Source organism: Bombina bombina, chromosome 1, assembly GCF_027579735.1.
Source record: "Bombina bombina isolate aBomBom1 chromosome 1, aBomBom1.pri, whole genome shotgun sequence".
In the NCBI taxonomy this organism is placed as follows: Eukaryota; Metazoa; Chordata; class Amphibia; order Anura; family Bombinatoridae; genus Bombina; species Bombina bombina.
This window is the reverse complement of record NC_069499.1, coordinates 1152641896-1152662683: the sequence shown is the minus strand read 5'-3', so window position 1 is coordinate 1152662683 and position 20788 is coordinate 1152641896. Positions and strand designations below refer to the sequence as shown.

Here is a 20788-nt window from a genome sequence, read left to right as displayed (position 1 = left end):
TGCCCAGTATATCGGATTCCTATCAGGCAATATAACTTCAGTCGCTTACATCAACCATCAGGGATGAACAAGAAGTTCCCTAGTGATGAAGGAGGTGTCTAATTCTACAATGGGCGAAATGCCCACAACTGCCTTTCTGCAATTCATATCCTGCGGGGTGAAAAACTGGGAAGCGGACTTCCTCAGACATACCTTTCACCCGGGTTAATTGGCTCTCCTCCCCAAGGTGTTTGCAGAGAACTGAGATGGGGATTCCAGAGATCGACCTCATGGCTTCTTGTCTCAATGCCAAACTACCCAGGTACGGGTTGAGATTGAGGGACCCTCAAGCAGAAATGGTAAAATAAATATGAGCTTGAACCTCCATGGAACCGCTAATGCTTCCATTTCCCCCCCCCCCCCCTCTATTGGCTCTTCTCCCTCGAGTAGTGGCTTGCATCAAGCAGGCTCAGGTGATTCCAATAGCACCATCCTGGCTTCGAAGGACCTGGTTTGCAGATCTGGTGAGAATGTCTTCATCCCCTCAATGAAGGTTACCTTATCGGAAGGACCTTCTAATGCAGGGCCCATTCCTACATCAAAATCTATTTTCTCTGAGGCTGACTGTGTGGAAATTGAACGCTAAATCTTCAAGATGGTTCTCTGATAGCGTCAGATTTGTAAGTCAGTTACTCAGCGCATTTACCATAAGGTGTGGTGGACTTGCCTTCATTGGTGTGAGGAATGTGGGTTTTCCATGGCACACGGTGAAGGACTGTCTGCCTGCTCTCTGAAATAATAGAAATAATAAAAATAATAAAAATAAATAATAAATTTAATACTAATTATTTGTAGAGCGCCAACAGGTTCTGCAGCGCTAAGATCTTGGCCCTATCGGTTTTATTGCACAAGAGGTTAGCAGATCTTCCGGACATGCAGTCCTTTTAAGGCTCTGACTAGAATCAGACCTGTATTCAAACCCGTTTCTCGGCCTTGGAGCCTCAACCTTGCTCATGTTTTGCGGCAGGTTCCGTTTGAACCCATGCATGCTGTTGATCTTAAGCAGCTACAGATCATAGTAGGGCAGTTGCTTCCTTATCGGCTTTTAAGGACAAAGCCTCTGGATCAGATTTGTAAGGCGGCTACCTGGTCCTCCTTGCATACGTTTTCAAAATTCTTTTAAATTCAATGTTTTTGCTTTGGCTGAAGCAGCTTTTGGGAGAAAGGTGTTGCAAGCTGTGCGCCTTAAGATTAGGGTCTGTTTATTTTTTTCTTTTAATTTTTTTGCCCTCCCGTTTATTAATTGTGTCCTCTGGAGCTTGGGTATTGGTTCCCAACAGTAATTAAGTCATGGACTCTCCCTGCCTTTGGAAAGAAAACAATTTATGCTTACCAGATTCCTTTCTTTTCTAGCAGGGAGAGTCCACGACCCCACCCTGTGGTCTTTTTGGGGCTGCTCCCTTTTACTTTTTCTTCTGGCATCTCTATACCCCAATGTTTCTCCTACTTTTCCTTGTCCCCTCGGCTGAATGACTGTGGGGATTGGGGAAGTGGGAGGGATATTTGTAGCCTTTGACTGGGGTGTCTTTGCCGCCTCCTGGTGGCCAGGTGTTGATATTCCCAACAGCAATAAATGAAGTTGTGGACTCTCCCTGCCAGGAAAGAGGAATTTATCAGCCATCAATCATCCTGGGGCCTCAGTGTGCATATAAAGATGTGCACATTCAGATTATGGAAGGTAGTAATTGTGTGTTCTATCTGAATCATGAATTATTTTATTTTTTTACTACTGTACATTGTGCTATTTGCAAGGTAGAAAGTACAATTTTGCAAAAGGCAATATCCTGAATAACATTGTCCTTGTGTTAAACTTGAGTTTTTTTTTTTTTGTTTGTTTTTTGTTTTTGTTTTTGTTTTTTGTTTTTTTGAGGATAACATTCCATAGTTCTTAATCTGCTTTTCTAGGTGTGGACATTGTGTTGGACCCTCTGGGAGGTTCAGATACCTGCAAAGCCTTCAACCTTCTGAAACCTATGGGAAAACTGGTTATTTATGGTAAGTACAAAAACTGTTACAAATACTGTTTTAGAAAGTTTCATAGACAAAATGTGCTTCCATTGTAGTTAAATGACCGTTAAATAAATTTCTACAGACTGTTTCTCTTCCCCCAGCATCTTAGTAGTTGAACTCCTGAACTTGGCATTCTAAGCCCATTCTGCCAGTATGGCTGTACATTATTCCTACAGCACTCTGCTACGTGTCTAAACCTGGTACACTATTGTTAAAGGGAGCAGTCTCTTTTTTCCCTAAAGAGGTTTTTTTTTTTTCAATATGAAGGTTGATGGTTATAGAGAGGAGGGAGCACTTGGAGAACTCCACTTTAGCAACCCCCCCACATACAAATTGCTGTTTAGCGCACTCTATGCAGATTGCAATGAAAATCTTGAAGTGAATTTTACTGGTATGATTATTTCTTTCATGTAATTAGCAAGAGTCCATGAGCTAGTGACGTATGGGATATACATTCCTACCAGGAGGGGCAAAGTTTCCCAAACCTTAAAATGCCTATAAATACACCCCTCACCACACCCACAATTCAGTTTTACAAACTTTGCCTCCGATGGAGGTGGTGAAGTAAGTTTGTGCTAGATTCTACGTTGATATGCGCTCCGCAGCAAGTTGGAGCCCGGTTTTCCTCTCAGCGTGCAGTGAATGTCAGAGGGATGTGAGGAGAGTATTGCCTATTTGAATGCAGTGATCTCCTTCTACGGGGTCTATTTCATAGGTTCTCTGTTATCAGTCGTAGAGATTCATCTCTTACCTCCCTTTTCAGATCGACGATATACTCTTATATATACCATTACCTCTGCTGATTCTCGTTTCAGTACTGGTTTGGCTTTCTACAAACATGTAGATGAGTGTCCTGCGGTAAGTAAATCTTATTTTCTGTGACACTCTAAGCTATGGTTGGGCACTTTGTTTATAAAGTTCTAAATATATGTATTCAAACATTTATTTGCCTTGACTCAGAATGTTCAACTTTCCTTATTTTTCAGACAGTCAGTTTCATATTTGGGATAATGCATTTGAATTAATAATTTTTTTCTTACCTTCAAAAATTTGACTCTTTTTTTCCCTGTGGGCTGTTAGGCTCGCGGGGGCTGAAAATGCTTCATTTTATTGCGTCATTCTTGGCGCGGACTTTTTTGGCGCAAAAATTCTTTTCCGTTTCCGGCGTCATACGTGTCGCCGGAAGTTGCGTCATTTTTTTGACGTTATTTTGCGCCAAAAATGTCGGCGTTCCGGATGTGGCGTCATTTTTGGCGCCAAAAGCATTTTAGGCTCCAAATAATGTGGGCGTCTGATTTGGCGCTAAAAAATATGGGCGTCGCTTTTGTCTCCACATTATTTTAATCTCATTTTTCATTGCTTCTGGTTGCTAGAAGCTTGTTCTTTGGCATTTTTTCCCATTCCTGAAACTGTCATTTAAGGAATTTGATCAATTTTGCTTTATATGTTGTTTTTTTGTCTTACATATTGCAAGATGTCTCACGTTGCATCTGAGTCAGAAGATACTACAGGAAAATCGCTGTCTAGTGCTGGAGCTACCAAGCTAAGTGTATCTGCTATAATTTTTGGTATCTGTTTCTCCAGCTGTTGTTTGTATTGCATGTCATGACAAACTTATTAATGCAGATAAAATTTCCTTTAGTACTGTTACATTACCTGTTGCTGTTCCGTCAACATCTAATTTTCAGAGTGTTCCTGATAAACATATGAGATTTTATTTTTTGTAAATCCATTAAGAAGGCTATGTCTGTTATTTCTCCTTCTAGTTTACATAAAAGTCTTTTAAAACTTTTTTCTCTTTTTTCAGATGAATTTTTAAATGAACATAATCATTCTGATACTGATAAATCTTTGTATTTGTTCAAGATGGAATTTATTCATTCTTTATTTAAAGAAGTATTAATTGCATTAGAAATAGAGGATTCTGGTCCTCTTGATACTAAATCTAAACGTTTAAATAAGGTTTTTAAATCTCCTGTAGTTATTCCAAAAGTGTTTAATCTCCCTGATGCTATTTCTGAAGTAATTTCCAGGGAATGGAATAATTTGGGTAATTCTTTTACTCCTTCTAAACGTTTAAGCAATTATATCCTGTGCCATCTGACAGATTAGAGTTTTTTTGGGACAAAATCCCTAAGGTTATGGGGCTGTCTCTACTCCTGTTATAATGTACTACTGTTCCTACGGCAGATAGTACTTTATTTAAGGAAAATTGAATCCTTTCTAAGAAAAGCTTACTTATGTTCAGGTAATCTTCTTAGACCTGCTATATTTTTAGCGGATGTTGCTGCAGCTTCAACTTTTTGGTTAGAAGCTTTAGCGCAACAAGTAACAGATCATAATTTTATAGCATTATTATTATTCTATAACATGCTAATAATTTTATTGGTGATACCATCTTTTGATATCATTAGAGTTGATGTCAGGTATATGTCTCTAGCTATTTTAGCTAGAAAAGCTTTATGGATTAAACTTGGAATGCTGATATGTCTTCTAAGTCAACTTTGCTTTCCCTTTCTTTCCAGGGTATTAAATTATTATCTCAATTGTTTCTGGAAGGAAGGGAACTTTTTTACCAAAGGATAAAAAATCTAAGGTAAATTTAGGTCTAATAGTCTTTTTCGTTCCTTTCCTCACAACAAGGAACAAAAGCCTGATCCTTCATCCTCAGGAGCGGTATCAGTTTGGAAACTATTTCCAGTTTGGAATATATCCAAGCCTTATAGAAATCTATAGCCAGCTCCTAAGTACCCATGAAGGTGCGGCCCTTATTCCAGCTCAGCTGGTATGGGGCAGATTACGTTTTCTTCAAAGAAATTTGGATCAATTCCGTTCTCAATCTCTGGTTTCAGAACATTGTTTCAGAAAGGTACAGAATTGGCTTCAGTTAAGGCCTCCTGCTAAGATTTTTTTCTTTCCCGTGTCCCAGTTAACACAGCAAAGGCTCAGCATTTCTGAAATGTGTTTCAGATCTAGAGTTGGTTGGAGTAATTATGCCAGTTCCAGTTCTGGAACAGGGGCTGGGGTTTTATTTTATCTCTTCATTGTACCTAAGAAGGTCAATTCCTTCAGACCAGTTCCGGATCTATCAATATTGAATCGTTATGTAAGGATACCAACATTCAAGATGGTTACTGTAGGACTATCCTGTTTTTTTAGCTAGGGCATTATATGTCTACAATAGATTTACAGGATGTGTATCTGCATATTCCGATTCATCCAGATCACTTTTAGTGTCTGAGATTCTCTTTTTAGACAAGCATTACCAGTTTTTTGGCTCTACCGTTTGGCCTAGCCTCAGTTCCAAGAATTTTTTTCAAAGGTTCTCGGTGCCCTTCTTTCTGTAATCAGAGAACAGGGTTTTGGTATTTCCTTATTTGGACGATATCTTGGTATTTGCTCAGTCTTCTCATTTTCGAAGAATCTCATACGAATCGACTTGTGTTGTTTCTTCAAGTTCATGGTTGGAGGTTCAATTTACCAATCAGTTCATTGATTCCTCAGACAAGGGTAACCTTTTTAGGTTTCTAGATAAGATTCAGTGTCTATGACTCTGTCCTTGTCAGACAAGAGAAGTTTAACATTGATATCAGCTTGTCAAAACCTTCAGTCACAATCATTCCCTTTGGTAGCCTTATGCATGGAAATTTTTAGGTCTTAGGACTGCCGCATCAGATGCGATCTCCTTTGCTCGTTTTCACATGCGACCTCTTCAGCTCTGTATGCTGAACCAATGGTGCAGGGATTACTCAATTAATATCTTTAAACCGATTATACGACACTCTCTGACATGGTGGACAGATCGTGATAACAAATACCAAAAAATCACAAAACCAAAGAAAATGTGAAATAAATGTGATAAAGAAATAAACGTGACAAGTGATTAGTAAAGTATGCTTAAGTGTAAACTAAATACTTAAAAAGTTCATATAAGGATATGTATGTTCTTCCACAATCTTCACGCTTCTATTTTCTTTTGATCCTCATATGAAAAGAAAGAAAGAAATGCCACATAGCGTAATTCTGTAACCTTTTCAAATGCAGAATGCGTGTGTGCAAATGCTTACTCACATGAGATGGAGCTATAGCCAAGCTCAGGTTTGTGCGCACACCCAATGTTATACTGTTGGGCAAACAGTTGCTTGAACCGGATATTTGAATAAAATGGATTTATTTAAAATATAAGTATAAAAAGCGCCACAAGAGCTGCAGAAATCACCAAATACAATGAGATCGGCAATACAATCAAGTAACTGCTCAAATTGAGCTTATACACAATGCTAGAGACCGTGGTAAGGAGTGCAGAAACTTAACCACACAACCTCCCCCTTAAGAGTCCAGCATATGTTGCTCTCCTCGCTTGGTGTGCAGATTCTTGGAAGGACGCCAAAGAACAAGAAACAATGTATCCGACGTACGTTTCGCAAAAGAGCTTTTTCAAGGATTCCTTGAAAAAGCTCTTTTGCGAAACGTACGTCGGATACATTGTTTCTTGTTCTTTGGCGTCCTTCCAAGAATCTGCACACCAAGCGAGGAGAGCAACATATGCTGGACTCTTAAGGGGGAGGTTGTGTGGTTAAGTTTCTGCACTCCTTACCACGGTCTCTAGCATTGTGTATAAGCTCAATTTGAGCAATTACTTGATTGTATTGCCGATCTCATTGTATTTGGTGATTTCTGCAGCTCTTGTGGCGCTTTTTATACTTATATTTTAAATAAATCCATTTTATTCAAATATCCGGTTCAAGCAACTGTTTGCCCAACAGTATAACATTGGGTGTGCGCACAAACCTGAGCTTGGCTATAGCTCCATCTCATGTGAGTAAGCATTTGCACACACGCATTCTGCATTTGAAAAGGTTACAGAATTACGCTATGTGGCATTTCTTTCTTTCTTTTCATATGAGGATCAAAAGAAAATAGAAGCGTGAAGATTGTGGAAGAACATACATATCCTTATATGAACTTTTTAAGTATTTAGTTTACACTTAAGCATACTTTACTAATCACTTGTCACGTTTATTTCTTTATCACATTTATTTCACATGGTGGACAGATCACCATCGTTTAGTTCAGGGGGCTTCTTGTTCTTCCAACCTGGACTATAATCTCAACAGATGCAAGTCTTACAGGTTGGGGAGCTGTGTGGGGGTATCTGACGGCACAAGGGGTTTGGGAATCTCAGGAGGTGAGATTTCCGATCAATATTTTGGAACTCCATGCAATTTTCAGAGCTTTCCAGTCTTGGCCTCTTCTGAACAGAGAGTTGTTCATTTGTTTTCAGATAGACAATGTCACAACTGTGGCATACATCAATCATCAAGGAGGGACTCACAGTCCTCTGGTTATGAAAGAAGTATCTCGAATTTTGGTTTGGGCGGAATCCAGCTCCTGTCTAATCTCTGCGGTTCATATCCCAGGTATGGACAATTGGAAAGCGGATTATCTCAGTCGCCAAACGTTGCACCTGGGCGAATGGTCTCTTCACTCAGAGGTATTTCCTCAGATTGTTCAATGTGGGAACTCCCAGAAATAGATCTGATGGCTTCTCATCTAAACAAGAAACTTCCCTGGTATCTGTCCGGATCCCGGGATCCTCGGGCGGAGGCAGTGGATGCATTATTTTCTTCCTTACAAGTGTCATCCTGCCTATATCTTTCCGCCTCTAGTTCTTCTTCCAAGGGTATTCTCCAATATTCTAAAGGAATGCTCGTTTGTCCTGCTGGTAGCTCCAGCATGGCCTCACAGGTTTTGGTATGCGGATCTTGTCCAGGATGGCCTCTTGCCAGCTGTGGACTCTTCCGTTAAGACCAGTCTGTCTCAAAACCTTAATTTTAAGGTATGGAGTTTGAACGCTTGATTCTTGGTCAAAGAGGTTTCTCTGACTCTGTGATTGATACTATGTGACAGGCTCGTACATTTGTAACTAGAGAGATATATTATAGAGTCTGGAAGACTTATATTTCTTAGTGTCTTTCTCATCTTTTTTCTTGGCATTCTTTTTGAATACCGAGAATTTTACAGTTTCTTCAGGATGGTTTAGATAAAGGTTTGTCCGCAAGTTCCTTGAAAGACAAATCTCTGCTCTTTCTGTTCTTTTTCACAGAAGGTTTGCTAATCTTCCTGATATTTGTTTTGTACAACCTTTGGTTCGTATAAAACCTGTCTTTAAGTTAATTTCTCCTCCTTGGAGTTTGAATTTGGTTCTGGGGGCTCTTCAAGCTCCTCCTTTTGAACCCATGCATTCTTTGGTCGTTATTTTACTTTCTTGGAAAGTTTTGTTTCTTTTGGCCATCTCTTCTGCCAGAAGAGTCTCTGAATTATCTACTCTTTTTTGTGAGTCTCCTTTTCTGATTTTGCATCAGGATAAGGCGGTGCTGCGAACTTCTTTTGAATTTTTTACCTAAGGTTGTGAATTCTAACAACATTAGTAGAGAAATTGTGGTTCCTTCATTATGTCCTGATCCTATGAATTCTAAGGAGAAATCATTGCATTCTTTGGATGCTGTTAGACTAGAAGTCTTTCGGAAAGACTTAGTAGCTTCAACATAATATTACAAAGCTCTATTTGTCATCTTTTCCGGTTCTAGAAAAGGCCAGAAAGCTTCTGCCATTTCTTTGGCATCTTGGTTGAAATCTTTATTTCATCATGCCTATGTTGAGTCGGGTAACACTCCGCCTCAAAGGATTACAGCTCATTCTACTAGGTCAGTTCTACTTCCTGGGCGTTTAGGAATGAAGCTTCGGTTGATCAGATTTGCAAAGCAGCAACTTGGTCCTCTTTGCATAATTTTACTAAATTCTACCATTTTGATATGTTTTCTTCTTTTGAAGCAGTTTTTGGTAGAAACGTACTTCAGGCAGTGTTTTCAGTTTGAATTTTCTGCTTATGTTTTTTCATTAAATTTTATTCTGGGTGTGGATTATTTTCAGCAGGAATTGGCTGTCTTTATTTTATCCCTCCCTCTCTAGTGACTCTTGCGTGGAAAGATCCACATCTTGGGTAATCATTATCCCATACGTCACTAGCTCATGGACTCTTGCTAATTACATGAAAGAAAACATAATTTATGTAAGAACTTACCTGATAAATTCATTTCTTTCATATTAGCAAGAGTCCATGAGGCCCGCCCTTTTTTGTGGTGGTTTTGATTTTTTTGTATAAAGCACAATTATTCCAATTCCTTATTTTATATGCTTTCGCACTTTTTTCTTATCACCCCACTTCTTGGCTATTCGTTAAACTGAATTGTGGGTGTGGTGAGGGGTGTATTTATAGGCATTTTAAGGTTTGGGAAACTTTGCCCCTCCTGGTAGGAATGTATATCCCATACGTCACTAGCTCATGGACTCTTGCTAATATGAAAGAAATGAATTTATCAGGTAAGTTCTTACATAAATTATGTTTTTGGTGTGCGTTTGTGGTAATATTGTGCCCCCCCCTCCCCATATGTTTTTGCAAAATGAATGTTCTTTTTATAAATCTAAAAATGTTTTTAGGTGCAGCAAATCTCTTAACTGGGCAGAAGAAAAACCTCATGGCATTGGCAAAGACCTGGTGGAACCAGTTCAGCATAAATGCCATGCAACTAATTCCATCCAACAAAGCAGTGTGTGGCTTTCACCTTGGCCACCTGGATGATGAAACTGAGCTCATCACAGGGGTGGTGACCAAACTGCTTGACCTCTACAAACAGGGGAAGATAAAGCCCAAGATTGATACAGTGTTTCCTTTTGAGCAGGTAATGTGGAGACAAAGCATATGCAATAGTTATTAAGCACATCAGGAATCTGCTTTATTTTTGTGACTTACCATTGTAACTTTAAAGTTCTGCTCTTCAGGGGACTATGCATGTGAAAGCATAGCTTTTCCTGAATATTGTGGAGATGCTATTAAGAGTTAAAAATCTTTGTTCAATTGCATAAATTCTAATTATTTTAGGCATTGGATAATTCATAGTTTTAAAAATCTAATGGCGAGATTACGTGTTTTGCGGTAACAGGGGTGCTTTGCTAACTCTTAGTTTCAGCCGCAAAAAAAGGTGAGCGTAGAGCAGAATTTAGCTCCACATCTCACCTCAATACCAGCATTGCTTACGTTAGCGGTAAGCTGGCAAAACGTGCTTGTGCACGATTTCCCCATAGGAAACAATGGGGCTGAGCTGGCTGAAAAAAAAACCTAACACCTGCAAAAAAGCAGCGTTCAGCTCCTAACGCAGCCTCTTTGTTGCCTATGGGGAAAGGAATTTTATGTCTGCACCCAACACCCTAACATGAACCCCGAGTCTAAACACCCCTAATCTTACACTTATTAACCCTTAATCTGCCGCCCCCGCTATAGCTGACACCTACATTAGAATATTAACCCCTAATATGCCGCTCCGGACACCGCCGCCACCTACATTATACTTGTGAACCCCTAATCTACTGCCCCCAACATCGCCGACACCTACATTATAGTTATTAACCCCTAATCTGCCCCAAATGTCACCGCAACTATATTAAATTTATTAACCCCTAATCTGTCGCCGCCACTATAATAAATTTATTAACCCCTAAACCTAAGTCTAACATTCCTCTAACTTAGTTATATTGTAGCTAGCTTAGGGTTTATTTTATAGGTATTTATTTAGTTTTAAATAAATATAATTTAAATAAATCTAAATAAATTATTCCTAATAGTTACATTGTAGCTAGTTTAGGATTTATATTTATTTTACAGGCAACTTTGTATTTATTTTAACTAGGCACAATAGTTATTAAATAGTTATTAACTATTTAATAACTTCCTAGTTAAAATAAATACAAATTTACCTGTAAAATAAACCCTAACCTAAGTTACAATTACACCTTACACTACACTATATAATTAAACTAATTACCTAAACTACCTACAATTAATTAAACTAAATTACGAAAAAACCAAACGCTAAATTACAGAAAAGAAGAAAAGAATTACAAGAATTTTAAACTAATTACACCTAATCTAATCCCCCTAATAAAATAAAAAAAAAAACCAAAATAATAAAATTCTCTACCCTATACTAAATTACAAATAGCCCTTAAAAGGGCCTTTTGCGGGGCATTGCCCCAAAGTAATAGGCTCTTTTACCTGTAAAAAAAAAAAAAAAAAAAATACACCCAACCGGGCACAAGTGGTCCTCCAGAGGGTTCAAAGTCTTCATCCTATCCGGCCAGAAGAGGACATCCAGACCGACAGAAGGCTTCATCCAGGTGGCATCTTCTATTTCATCCTTGCGGAGCGGGTCCATCTTCAAGACATCCGACCAGAGCATCCTCTTCATCAGACGACTGAATGACTGGTCCTTTAAGTGACGTCATCCAAGATGGCGTCCCTTGAATTCCGATTGGCTGATAGAATCCCATCAGCCAATCGGAATTAAGGTAGGAAATATCCGATTGGCTGATGCAATCAGCTAATAGGATTGAAGTTAAATCAGGATTGAGCTTGCATTCTATTGGCTGATTGGATCAGCCAATAGAATCCTATCAGCCAATCGGAATTCAAGAGACGCCATCTTGGATGACGTCACTTAAAGGACCAGTCATTCAGTCGTTTGATGAAGAGGATGCTCTGGTCGGATGTCTTGAAGATGGACCGGCTCCGCTCCGGAAGGATGAAGATAGAAGATGCCACCTGGATGAAGCCTTCTGCCGGTCTGGATGTCCTCTTCTGGCCAGATAGGATGAAGACTTTGGACCCTCTGGAGGACCACTTGTGCCCGGCTGGGTGAAGACGTCTCAAGGTAGGGTGATCTTCAAGGGGGTAGTGTTAGGTTTTTTTTTTTTTAAGGGGGGATTGGGTGTGTTTTAGAGTAAGGTTGGGTGTGTGGGGGGTTTTAATGTTGGGGGGGGTAATGTATTTTTTTTTTTTTACAGGTGAAAAAGCTGATTACTTTGGGGCAATGCCCTGCAAAAGGCCCATTTTAGGGCTATTTGTAATTTAGTATAGGGCAGGGAATTTTATTATTTTGGGGGGCTTTTTTATTTTATTAGGGGGATTAGATTAGGTGTAATTAGTTTAAAATTCTTGTAATTTTATTTTCTGTAATTTAGAGGTTTTTTTTTTTTTTGTTTTTTTTGTAATTTAGTTTAATTTTAATTAATTGTAGGTAGTTTAGGTAATTAGTTTAATTATAGTGTAGTGTTAGGTGTAATTGTAACCTATGTTAGGGTTCATTGTACAGGTACTTTTTATTAAATAGTTAACTATTGTGCCTAGTTAAAATAAAATACAAAGTTGCCTGTAAAATAAAAATAAACCCTAAAATGGCTACAATGTAATTATTATTTATATTGTAGCTATCTTAGGGATTATTTTATAGGTATTTAGTTTTAAATAGGATTAATTTATTTAATTGTAGTAATTTAGTTTTATTTAAATTATTTAAGTTAGGGGGGGTTAGGGTTAGATTTAGGGGTTAACAAATTTAATATAGTAGCGGCGACGGGGGCAGCAGATTAGGGGTTAATAAATGTAGGTAGGTGTCGGCGATGTTAGGGATGGCAGATTAGGGGTTAATAAAATTTAACTAGTGTTTGCGAGGCGGGAGTGCGGCGGCTTAGGGGTTAATACATTAAAGTGGCGGCGATGTCGGTCGGCAGATTAGGGGTTAAATAATTTTATTATAGTGTTTGCGATGTGGCGGGGGGCTCAGTTTAGGGGTTAATAGGTAGTTTATGGGTGTTGGTGTACTTTTTAGCACTTTAGTTTAGAGTTTTATTGGCAACGCCGTAACATAAAGCTCTTAACTACTGACTTTTATATGCGGTAGGAGTCTGGATAGGAAAGGGTCTACTGCTCACTTTTTCAGGCGATCGTAATACCGGCATTGGGCAAATCCCATTAAAAAGATAGGATACGCAATTGACGTAAGGGGATTTGCGGTAAGCTAAAATCGTGGGGAAAAAAGTGAGCGGTAGATCCTCTCCTGCCTGACTCGTAATACCAGCGGGCGTTAAAGCAGCATTAGGACCCCTTAACGCTGCTTTTTAAGGCTAATGCAAGACTTGTAATCTAGCCGTAAGAATTTTCAGTAGAATACGTTTTTAAAAGTGGCTCAAATGCAAAAAAACTTATTTTGTAAATATAGTGGATTATCTCCTGGAACAATAGTTTGAAACAACGCAAACCCATTATGCAGTTAAGCTCTCTATTTAGAATCACTAGTTATGAGCTCTCTATTTAGAATCATTGGTTTTGATGGATATGAACTGCAGAACTCCTCAGAGTATATGAAACGCCCACCTTGTAAACAGGTTTTTTGGGGGGGCTGTGTTTTTTTTGTTATGTTTTTTTGTAGTTTTAGAAATGTCAGTCTTAACCTATAATACATGAAGATCAGCTACTGTATACCTAAAATGTTTAACAGGCAAAACTGCACGATCGTGTACAGTGTTTTTAACCCTTTTGAACAGTGATGTAATGCTGGGCACATATTAAAAAAAGTTTACTTCTATATTCTAATGTCCACTAAGTGTTAGCTGTGTGGCAGCTTTTAGGAAAGGAAGAAGTGTTCCTGCTTTTATATCGCTTTTCCAGCCTTTGTGAGTTTCTTTGTAAAAAATTAACACCAATTTTTATTTGGTCTATACATATAACTCTGGCACTTAGAAAAACAAAAAAATGTTTTTTTTTTATGATGTCACTTAATTTAGAAAAATTAGTTCTGTAGGAAACGCAACTCAAGATAGCGTCATCTGCATTCATATTCTATGGATTGTTTGAGATCCATGGGGGTGGCACTATTGTGTGCCTCAAGGGTTTGTGCTGGGGTCTGTTAACATTCATTTGTGAGATTTGGTAAAAGGCTTAGAGATCTGAAACCCCAAAGTTTTTTTTTTTTTTTTCATGATTCAGATTTTTCTAGATGGCTGCTCAATTTCCTGCCATGTAGTGTTCGACACCTGCCTTTATCTCAAAGAATACCATGGTAACAAAGCAAATGTGATAATAAATCGGGTGACTTTATTTTCGTGTGTGCACTCCGTTTTGAAGCACAAGAGAATTTTTGGGTTTCATATCCTTTTTTGGGTTTCATATTTTTTTTTTTTTTTTTTTTTAAGGCTCATATAATTACTGTTCACATAAGAGCATATTTGCAGAGATCCTTGTAGACTTCAAACGAAAGTCACATAAGTTCTTCCATTCCAAGAGGACTTTAAGCTACTATAGCTCATGAACATGCGATTAAAGGGACAGTTAAGTCCAAAATAAACTTTCAAGATTCAAATAGGGCATGTCATTTTAAACAACTTTCCTATTTCCTTTTTTCACCAGTTTTGCTTTGTTCTCTTGGTGTTAGTTGAAAGTTAAACCTAGGTAGCCTCATATGCTAATTTCTTAGACTTTGAAGGCCACATCCTTATGTGAATGCATTTTGAGTTTTTCACCACTAGAGGGAGTTAGTTCATGTGTGTCAGATAAGATTGAGCTTATGCACGTGAAGTTACCCTGGAGTGAGCACTGATGCTAAAATGCAAGTCTGTCAAAAGAACTGAAATAAGGGGGTAGTTTGCAGAGGCTAAGATACAAGGTAATCGGAGGTAAAAAGTGTATTCTAACTGGTTATGCAAAACTGGGGAATGGGCAATGAAGAAATTTTCTATCTTTTTAAACAAATTCTGGTGTTGACTGTCCCTTTAAAGAAGTGTCACCATTTGGTGTCTCACATTGGCCACTTAATAAATCATTAACATAAGGTTTCAGACATATGCTATTTATCACTTTTTGTTCCAGCGTTGGTTAGGGGTTTCAATTTGGGTGCTTATCTTTAAGGACTTTACTCCCATGTTCATAGCTACTATAGCTTAAAGAATTTCTGTGGTTACAGGGTCATTCTGTGCAGATCTCCCCTGTTTAAAAGGATCCCTACTATCAAGATTTAAAAAAGGACTATCCAAATGAGACCTTTGATTATATTTTTAGTCTGAGAAAATTGTACAACTTGATAAGATCTGCAAATTACTATGCACACTGTTAACTCCATAGTGCAAAAGATCAATTTAAGGTGTGAAACAAAGATTAGTTTTGTTATTTTAAGTTTGGTAAACAATGCACTAATGCAGCAGGGGAGTAAACTAAACTGCAATGCGGTAATTCAGCAGGGAAGTAAACTACTCCCCTGCTGCATTACCACATTGCAATTTAAACTAAAATCCTGCTGTATAACAGATGGGTATTTAGTTTTGTCACTTTATGGATAGGCCTTTGTAATGTCTCCAGAACTAGACGATATTAAATCTCACAAGGATATACATGAATTGAAAACTGCTCAATGGAGGGCTACATAAATGGTATAGTTTAAGATTACAATGTATTGCTTACGTAATTATCTTCATCTAACTCTGTACTAACCTTAATCTTTCAGTCCCCATCTCCTGTTTCTTGCCCTCCTAGATTGTAAGTTCCCACGAGAATGGGGCCCTCAATTCCCCTTGTACTTGATTAACATTTTGTCTCTTTAAATATTATGTGTATTTGTACGTCTTTAAATATTATGTGTATTTGTACGTCTTTGTAAGTCTTTGTACCCATGGGCAGCACGGCAGAATTTTTGGGGACTTTATGAAGAGTAATTGTATGTTTTACCATTTTGTAGTAACCGTTTTGTCTTCTGTACACAGGTGGGAGATGCTATGAGACAGATGCAAGAGAAGAAAAACATTGGGAAAGTTGTTCTGGTTCCTGAAATGCCAAAGGAAGAAGCAAAGAAGGAAGAGAATTGATGATTTATTTTTTTCTGTAGTATAAGGGGAGGTTGTAAAGGTTGTTGCCGGTTGTGAAACAATGTTATACTAATGTGCGTGGGTTTTTTTGTGGGTGGGTGTGATTAGGCCTTGAATAAATCTTTTAGTTCCCAGTTATCACCCCACTCTGGCACTTATATGGGTTTCTCGGATTTCTTTAACTAGTGGATATTGTAACATTCCTGTAACTATGAATAGCCTAAGAATTGGCAAAGGCCTACCCAGTTTATTTGATCTCTTGCTGGCTCTGCTATGGGAGGGAAACTTTAAGATGATCACATTCCTTGGATAAATGAATTGTATATGGAGATTTACACTAATTTTATATCCTGTCAGGTTCAACTAGCTTTTTGTAGAAAATCTGCATATGCTTTTTATGCAGAGATCATGGGACCTATTCCTTTTTGTACACAAATTTACATTTTCTTTATTTTACCATGGGTAAATTTATAAAATTCCTGCTAAATAAACCTCTTTATACACTAAACATTTCGATCAAAATGAGGCAGTTTCTACGTTTTTTTTGTTTTTTTTTCATGAAATTGAAACAAGGTTTATAAAAGGGAAATTTAAAATAAAAGTCAATACTAAAATAGACCTTCATATGTTGTATACTGCAAAACAATTCTTATAATTATGGTGGCTGATATATTAGTTTGCAGAATACCACTCCAATGACAAAACCCTTTAAATATTATGCGGGTTGTAGAGATTTAATTTTACTAAAGGGTTTTGCCATTGAACTAAATGGTAACATCAAAACATATGATCTAAAGTTTATGCAGCCGTTTCATTGTTGATTAAAGCTCCTGAATCTCAAATGTTTTAAATGTAGGATTTGCTGTAATGACCATTCATGAAGAGTAAGGTTTTGTTTTAATTGAATATTTCCAATCTAGAACATGTCACTTACCCATCTGTGCCAAAGCAATTTGCATTAGACTTTATAAAATTATTGTAGACTTTGCACTTATTTCCAAGTTGGACTTTAGCTACGTTTTAACAGCCATGGGGTTAAAACAAAACCTATGACAGTTTGCAAGGAGCACTAGAACTAAAATTACCATGCTCCTAAGGAATTAGGGGAAAGGTTGTTTTTTTTTTTTTTTTTTCTTCAACCCCCCCCCCCCTTAGTAGTTGTGAAAAATAGCATTCCAGTTAGAAAAGCTGCTAGTAAGTTTACAAACCACTAAAGTGTATAGTTCACATTCCATTTCTTACCAGTTCTGTGTTTGAGACTTGCTTTAAATCGTCAGCCTTCCTCAAATACTGAATGTAGTAGGGTTCGACAAGTTATGTTCAATGAAATAAAAGTAATCAAACTTTAATCTAATTTGGAGGGGGGATGAAGCTTGTTTAAACTATGCAGTTGTGATTAAAATCTCAGCAATTGTGATTCAATTTGGGAAATGTTGCTGACTTAAAGGGTGTTGGTGGCTAGCGGATAGAAGTCCTGATTGCAGCCACAGCCTTAAAGGAGCCATATTTATGGCAGATGGTGGTTCTTCCTCTATGTAAAACTACAAATATACTAAGTGGAGGTTGTTAGTTTGATTTCACCTGTGAACCTCACTCTAGTGTGTAGTTTGGTTTTGGGGCATGTTCCCAGATTAACCACAGGGTGCCTTATTGCCAAAGCACAAAACTTTTTGTCTCCATATCTCCTAAAGCAATGCAGATGCATACAGCAGAAAAGGGCTTGTTTTTTTTTGCCCCTCTAATTTCAGTTTGAGGGTTTTTTAAGAGTGCCAAAAATTCCTTTTTACTGCCATTGATGAATTCCAAACATAAAAGATAAAGGATGGAGTTTTTTGTGTTTACAAGCAACCTGTAATGAATAGTTTAATGCAGTTTATAATCTTGGGTTTTTATCACTACTGCACTGTACAAGTAAGTTTTTAATCACTGAAGTGTTCAGTAGCAAGTTGCACTACTTGTTCCATAGTCTCTAGCTAACCGTTGTTACTATAACTGTTTTAAAAAAAAAAAAAAATCTTTAATTCAGGCATTTTCTTACTGCCTGACTTAAGAATTCCCATGCCAGCATTAAATTTACCACTAAAAGCATCTTATCTCTAGCACTTAGTCTTGTGGACTCAGTTGAGCTTGGCACTAATCAGAATTAGCGTGTAAAACTAGCATATTTTAGTGGAAGTACCCTAAACAAAATGAGGAACCTTCTCTTAAGAGCTCTTCCTGCTAAGAACCATCAGCTTGTTTTTCCTATTTAAACTGGCCACAAAATCAGCTTGAAAGTAGCTACATAAAATAAACTCTGGTGGTTTTAAACTGATGCAGAACTCCTGCAAGGTAATTTGAACTTAAAAAGTAAAAAACAAACACCTTATGTTCAGCCTAGTCTTCATTAATTTTGACTTAACTTTAAGTGCATGTCCTGGATATAAAATCCCCATGAATAAGGCAGATGTTGGGATAAGTTTGTTACTTCTCTTGCCTTTATCTCATGACAGTAACATAATGCACAATGGCACTGGGCCGTTTCCATTCTAACTCAATTTTTATTTATTATCTCTCCTTGGAGTAACACAGCCCATTGAAAACCTGCCCTTTCCTTGTAAAGGGGGTAGAGACTATCAGAATACCAAATTGCTGCCATCCTCCAAATACCATACTGTATAGACGGCACTGCCTAATAGGAGGACCATCTATTTCATGCTTACAATAGATTTAGTGGAAATGCATACTCTCCACTATTGGCACACAAAGGTGCTCAGTGAACCCAAAAGTCAGTATTTCCTGACTTAACTCCAACTCTCTAAATGTTTGTTAATTGTCTTTACGCAAGTCCTCTGAACACTAATGGGGAATATGAATGGGAAGAATAACGTTACTGGTATAAATATGGAATAGTCAGTGCTTGACTGATAACAAATAGAATTAACAGATTGTCGGGATTGAGATGTCTGTGTTCTAGAGCAATGTTTGGGAAAGACAAACGGGGTCCCTTTGTCAAAACAGTCTCATCCCATGCAAATCTAATTACCTATATAAGAATAGGGTCTATAGCATACACTGCAGAATTCATACCATTGGTTGTGGAGATCTTGTTTGAATGTATATAACTAGGGAACCTTATGTCAGTCCTTTTTTAGTCATGCTGCGGTGTATGACCAAAATAAATGTCAATGTCCAAAATAACTATTGAATTTTATTTTTTTGTCTAGTTTTATACATAATTTCTACTTGGAGCAGGTTTAGGCTATGTAGTTCCTCCTTGATATCTTGCAGCATGCATGGGATTCTTCTGCTGGCTAGAATAGTAAATACTATTACCAGAAAAACCTGATAGAATTTTTTCTTTTTTTAAAGAAGGCAATTTTAAAATGGATATATAACAATCTTTTAGATATTAAGCTAAATAGAGCTGTAGCTTGAATTGGTAAATGCCACATTGAATTGATAAAACTGCTATTTTAAGTAAGTCTAAATCCTATCATGTTTAGGGGTTATACTGGTCAGTCTAAAAAGACTGAGTAATGTGTGAGAGAGAGAATGTAGTTGTGGGATAGTTGATGTGAAATTGGCAAGCTCTCAAGGCTCGCATTCTTCACCCCACCCCAAAATAAAACCCAAAAATGTTGCGTTTGATTGTAAATACTTGTCGTTTGTGTGATTTCTTATCACTATGGAATTTACTGCCAAAATACCCATCTGTAATGGCAATTTCTTTAACGTCTGTGTCTGTAAACAAATGTATTTGAATCACCACTGTGGCCCTGCTGGCTGATGTAAACACACATCTGCTTGCTCAGCCAGTGTAGAACACCTAGCCCTTACAAGGAACAAGAGCTGCCTCATTTCTTGCAAAATACTGTGGCAGTTTGTGTTTTGTAAAAATAAATAAAAAATTCCTCTCCAATTTTACTTTCATGTTTTCAGTTTCTCATGCAATGATTTATGTGAGTTCTTTGTGCTGGTTACTGCTTGCTTGGTAGACAGTACACATAGAGGAGATGCCACTGGCATGGATGTTAAATTTCCTACTATACGATGTTTGCAGCACTCGTAACTTTGCCAGTCAATGTGAAAAATCTTGACAAGCTGTGAAAATAAAGAATTGATCTGGAGATGACATGAGCCTTTTTTTGACCATATGTATAGACATTGTAACTACTTTGTATCTGAAAGTACAGTATACTAGACTATCTGGTTTAGGTTGTGGTAGGCTTACACCAGGAGAGGATGCAGCCTTCATCCTGCTTCTGAAATGGTCAAAAATGGGTCTAATGTTGCAGTAATATTGTGACTAATTTACTCCATTTTTTTTTTTTTGGCATTAGCCGATGATGTGTTTACATTTTTATCAATAATATTGAGACGTTCCACAGATCCAAAGAGGGGGGAAATGATGTAGTGTTAATTTCAGCTTTAAAATCGTAAAATGCCTGTTGCACCATTCCAGTTGCATCTATAGTCCTCACTGTAAACTTCCACTCTGCATTGCAAATAGTTAACTGGTAACCAGCTAAAAAAAAAAAATCTTTACTAAAAGTTGGTCCTCACATTTCTGGTGGGTGTCTGGTTTGTGTATTTTTTGTTTTGTTTAACCTCTTTAAATTCCTTGCTTTTTGTACTTGTAAAAGTTGAACAAAAATAAACTTGTGTGCCAATGCTGTTTACATGAGCCTAAAGTGTAATGCTTTTATGCCTAATGTTGCCGTTTGCCTTACATGTTTCAAATGTCAATTAAAAGCATAATAAAATCAATTCATCTGTTGCCTGTTTTCTTTTCACCTAGATCTCCAGATGAGCAACGTTCTCAGATGAGTGCTTGATTACTGAAAATTGTGCTGCATAATCTAGTGGTACCTTTTAGTTATACGCTTTAAAAACTGTTGTTGCCTAGTATTGTATTTCTTAGGGAATTTTATAAAATTAATTGTAAACTTACCCAGCAATCTTTCACACCAGCAAGGTTTGTAGTATAGACAAGAGAAATGAGATGTAT

At 37.6% G+C, this 20788-nt stretch overlaps 1 protein-coding gene across 1 annotated transcript in view; it reads left to right on the top strand.

Moving 5' to 3' along the window:
- Positions 1–20547, top strand: part of VAT1 (vesicle amine transport 1) — a 201117-nt gene extending 180570 nt beyond the window's left edge. Inside the window, exons 4-6 of the mRNA XM_053699584.1 lie at positions 1945–2034; positions 9550–9791; positions 15697–20547. Of these exons, the coding sequence (XP_053555559.1) occupies positions 1945–2034; positions 9550–9791; positions 15697–15798 (434 nt within the window). The 3' untranslated portion in view covers positions 15799–20547. The remainder of the gene's footprint in view (positions 1–1944; positions 2035–9549; positions 9792–15696) is intronic.
- Positions 20548–20788: the final 241 nt, after the last annotated feature.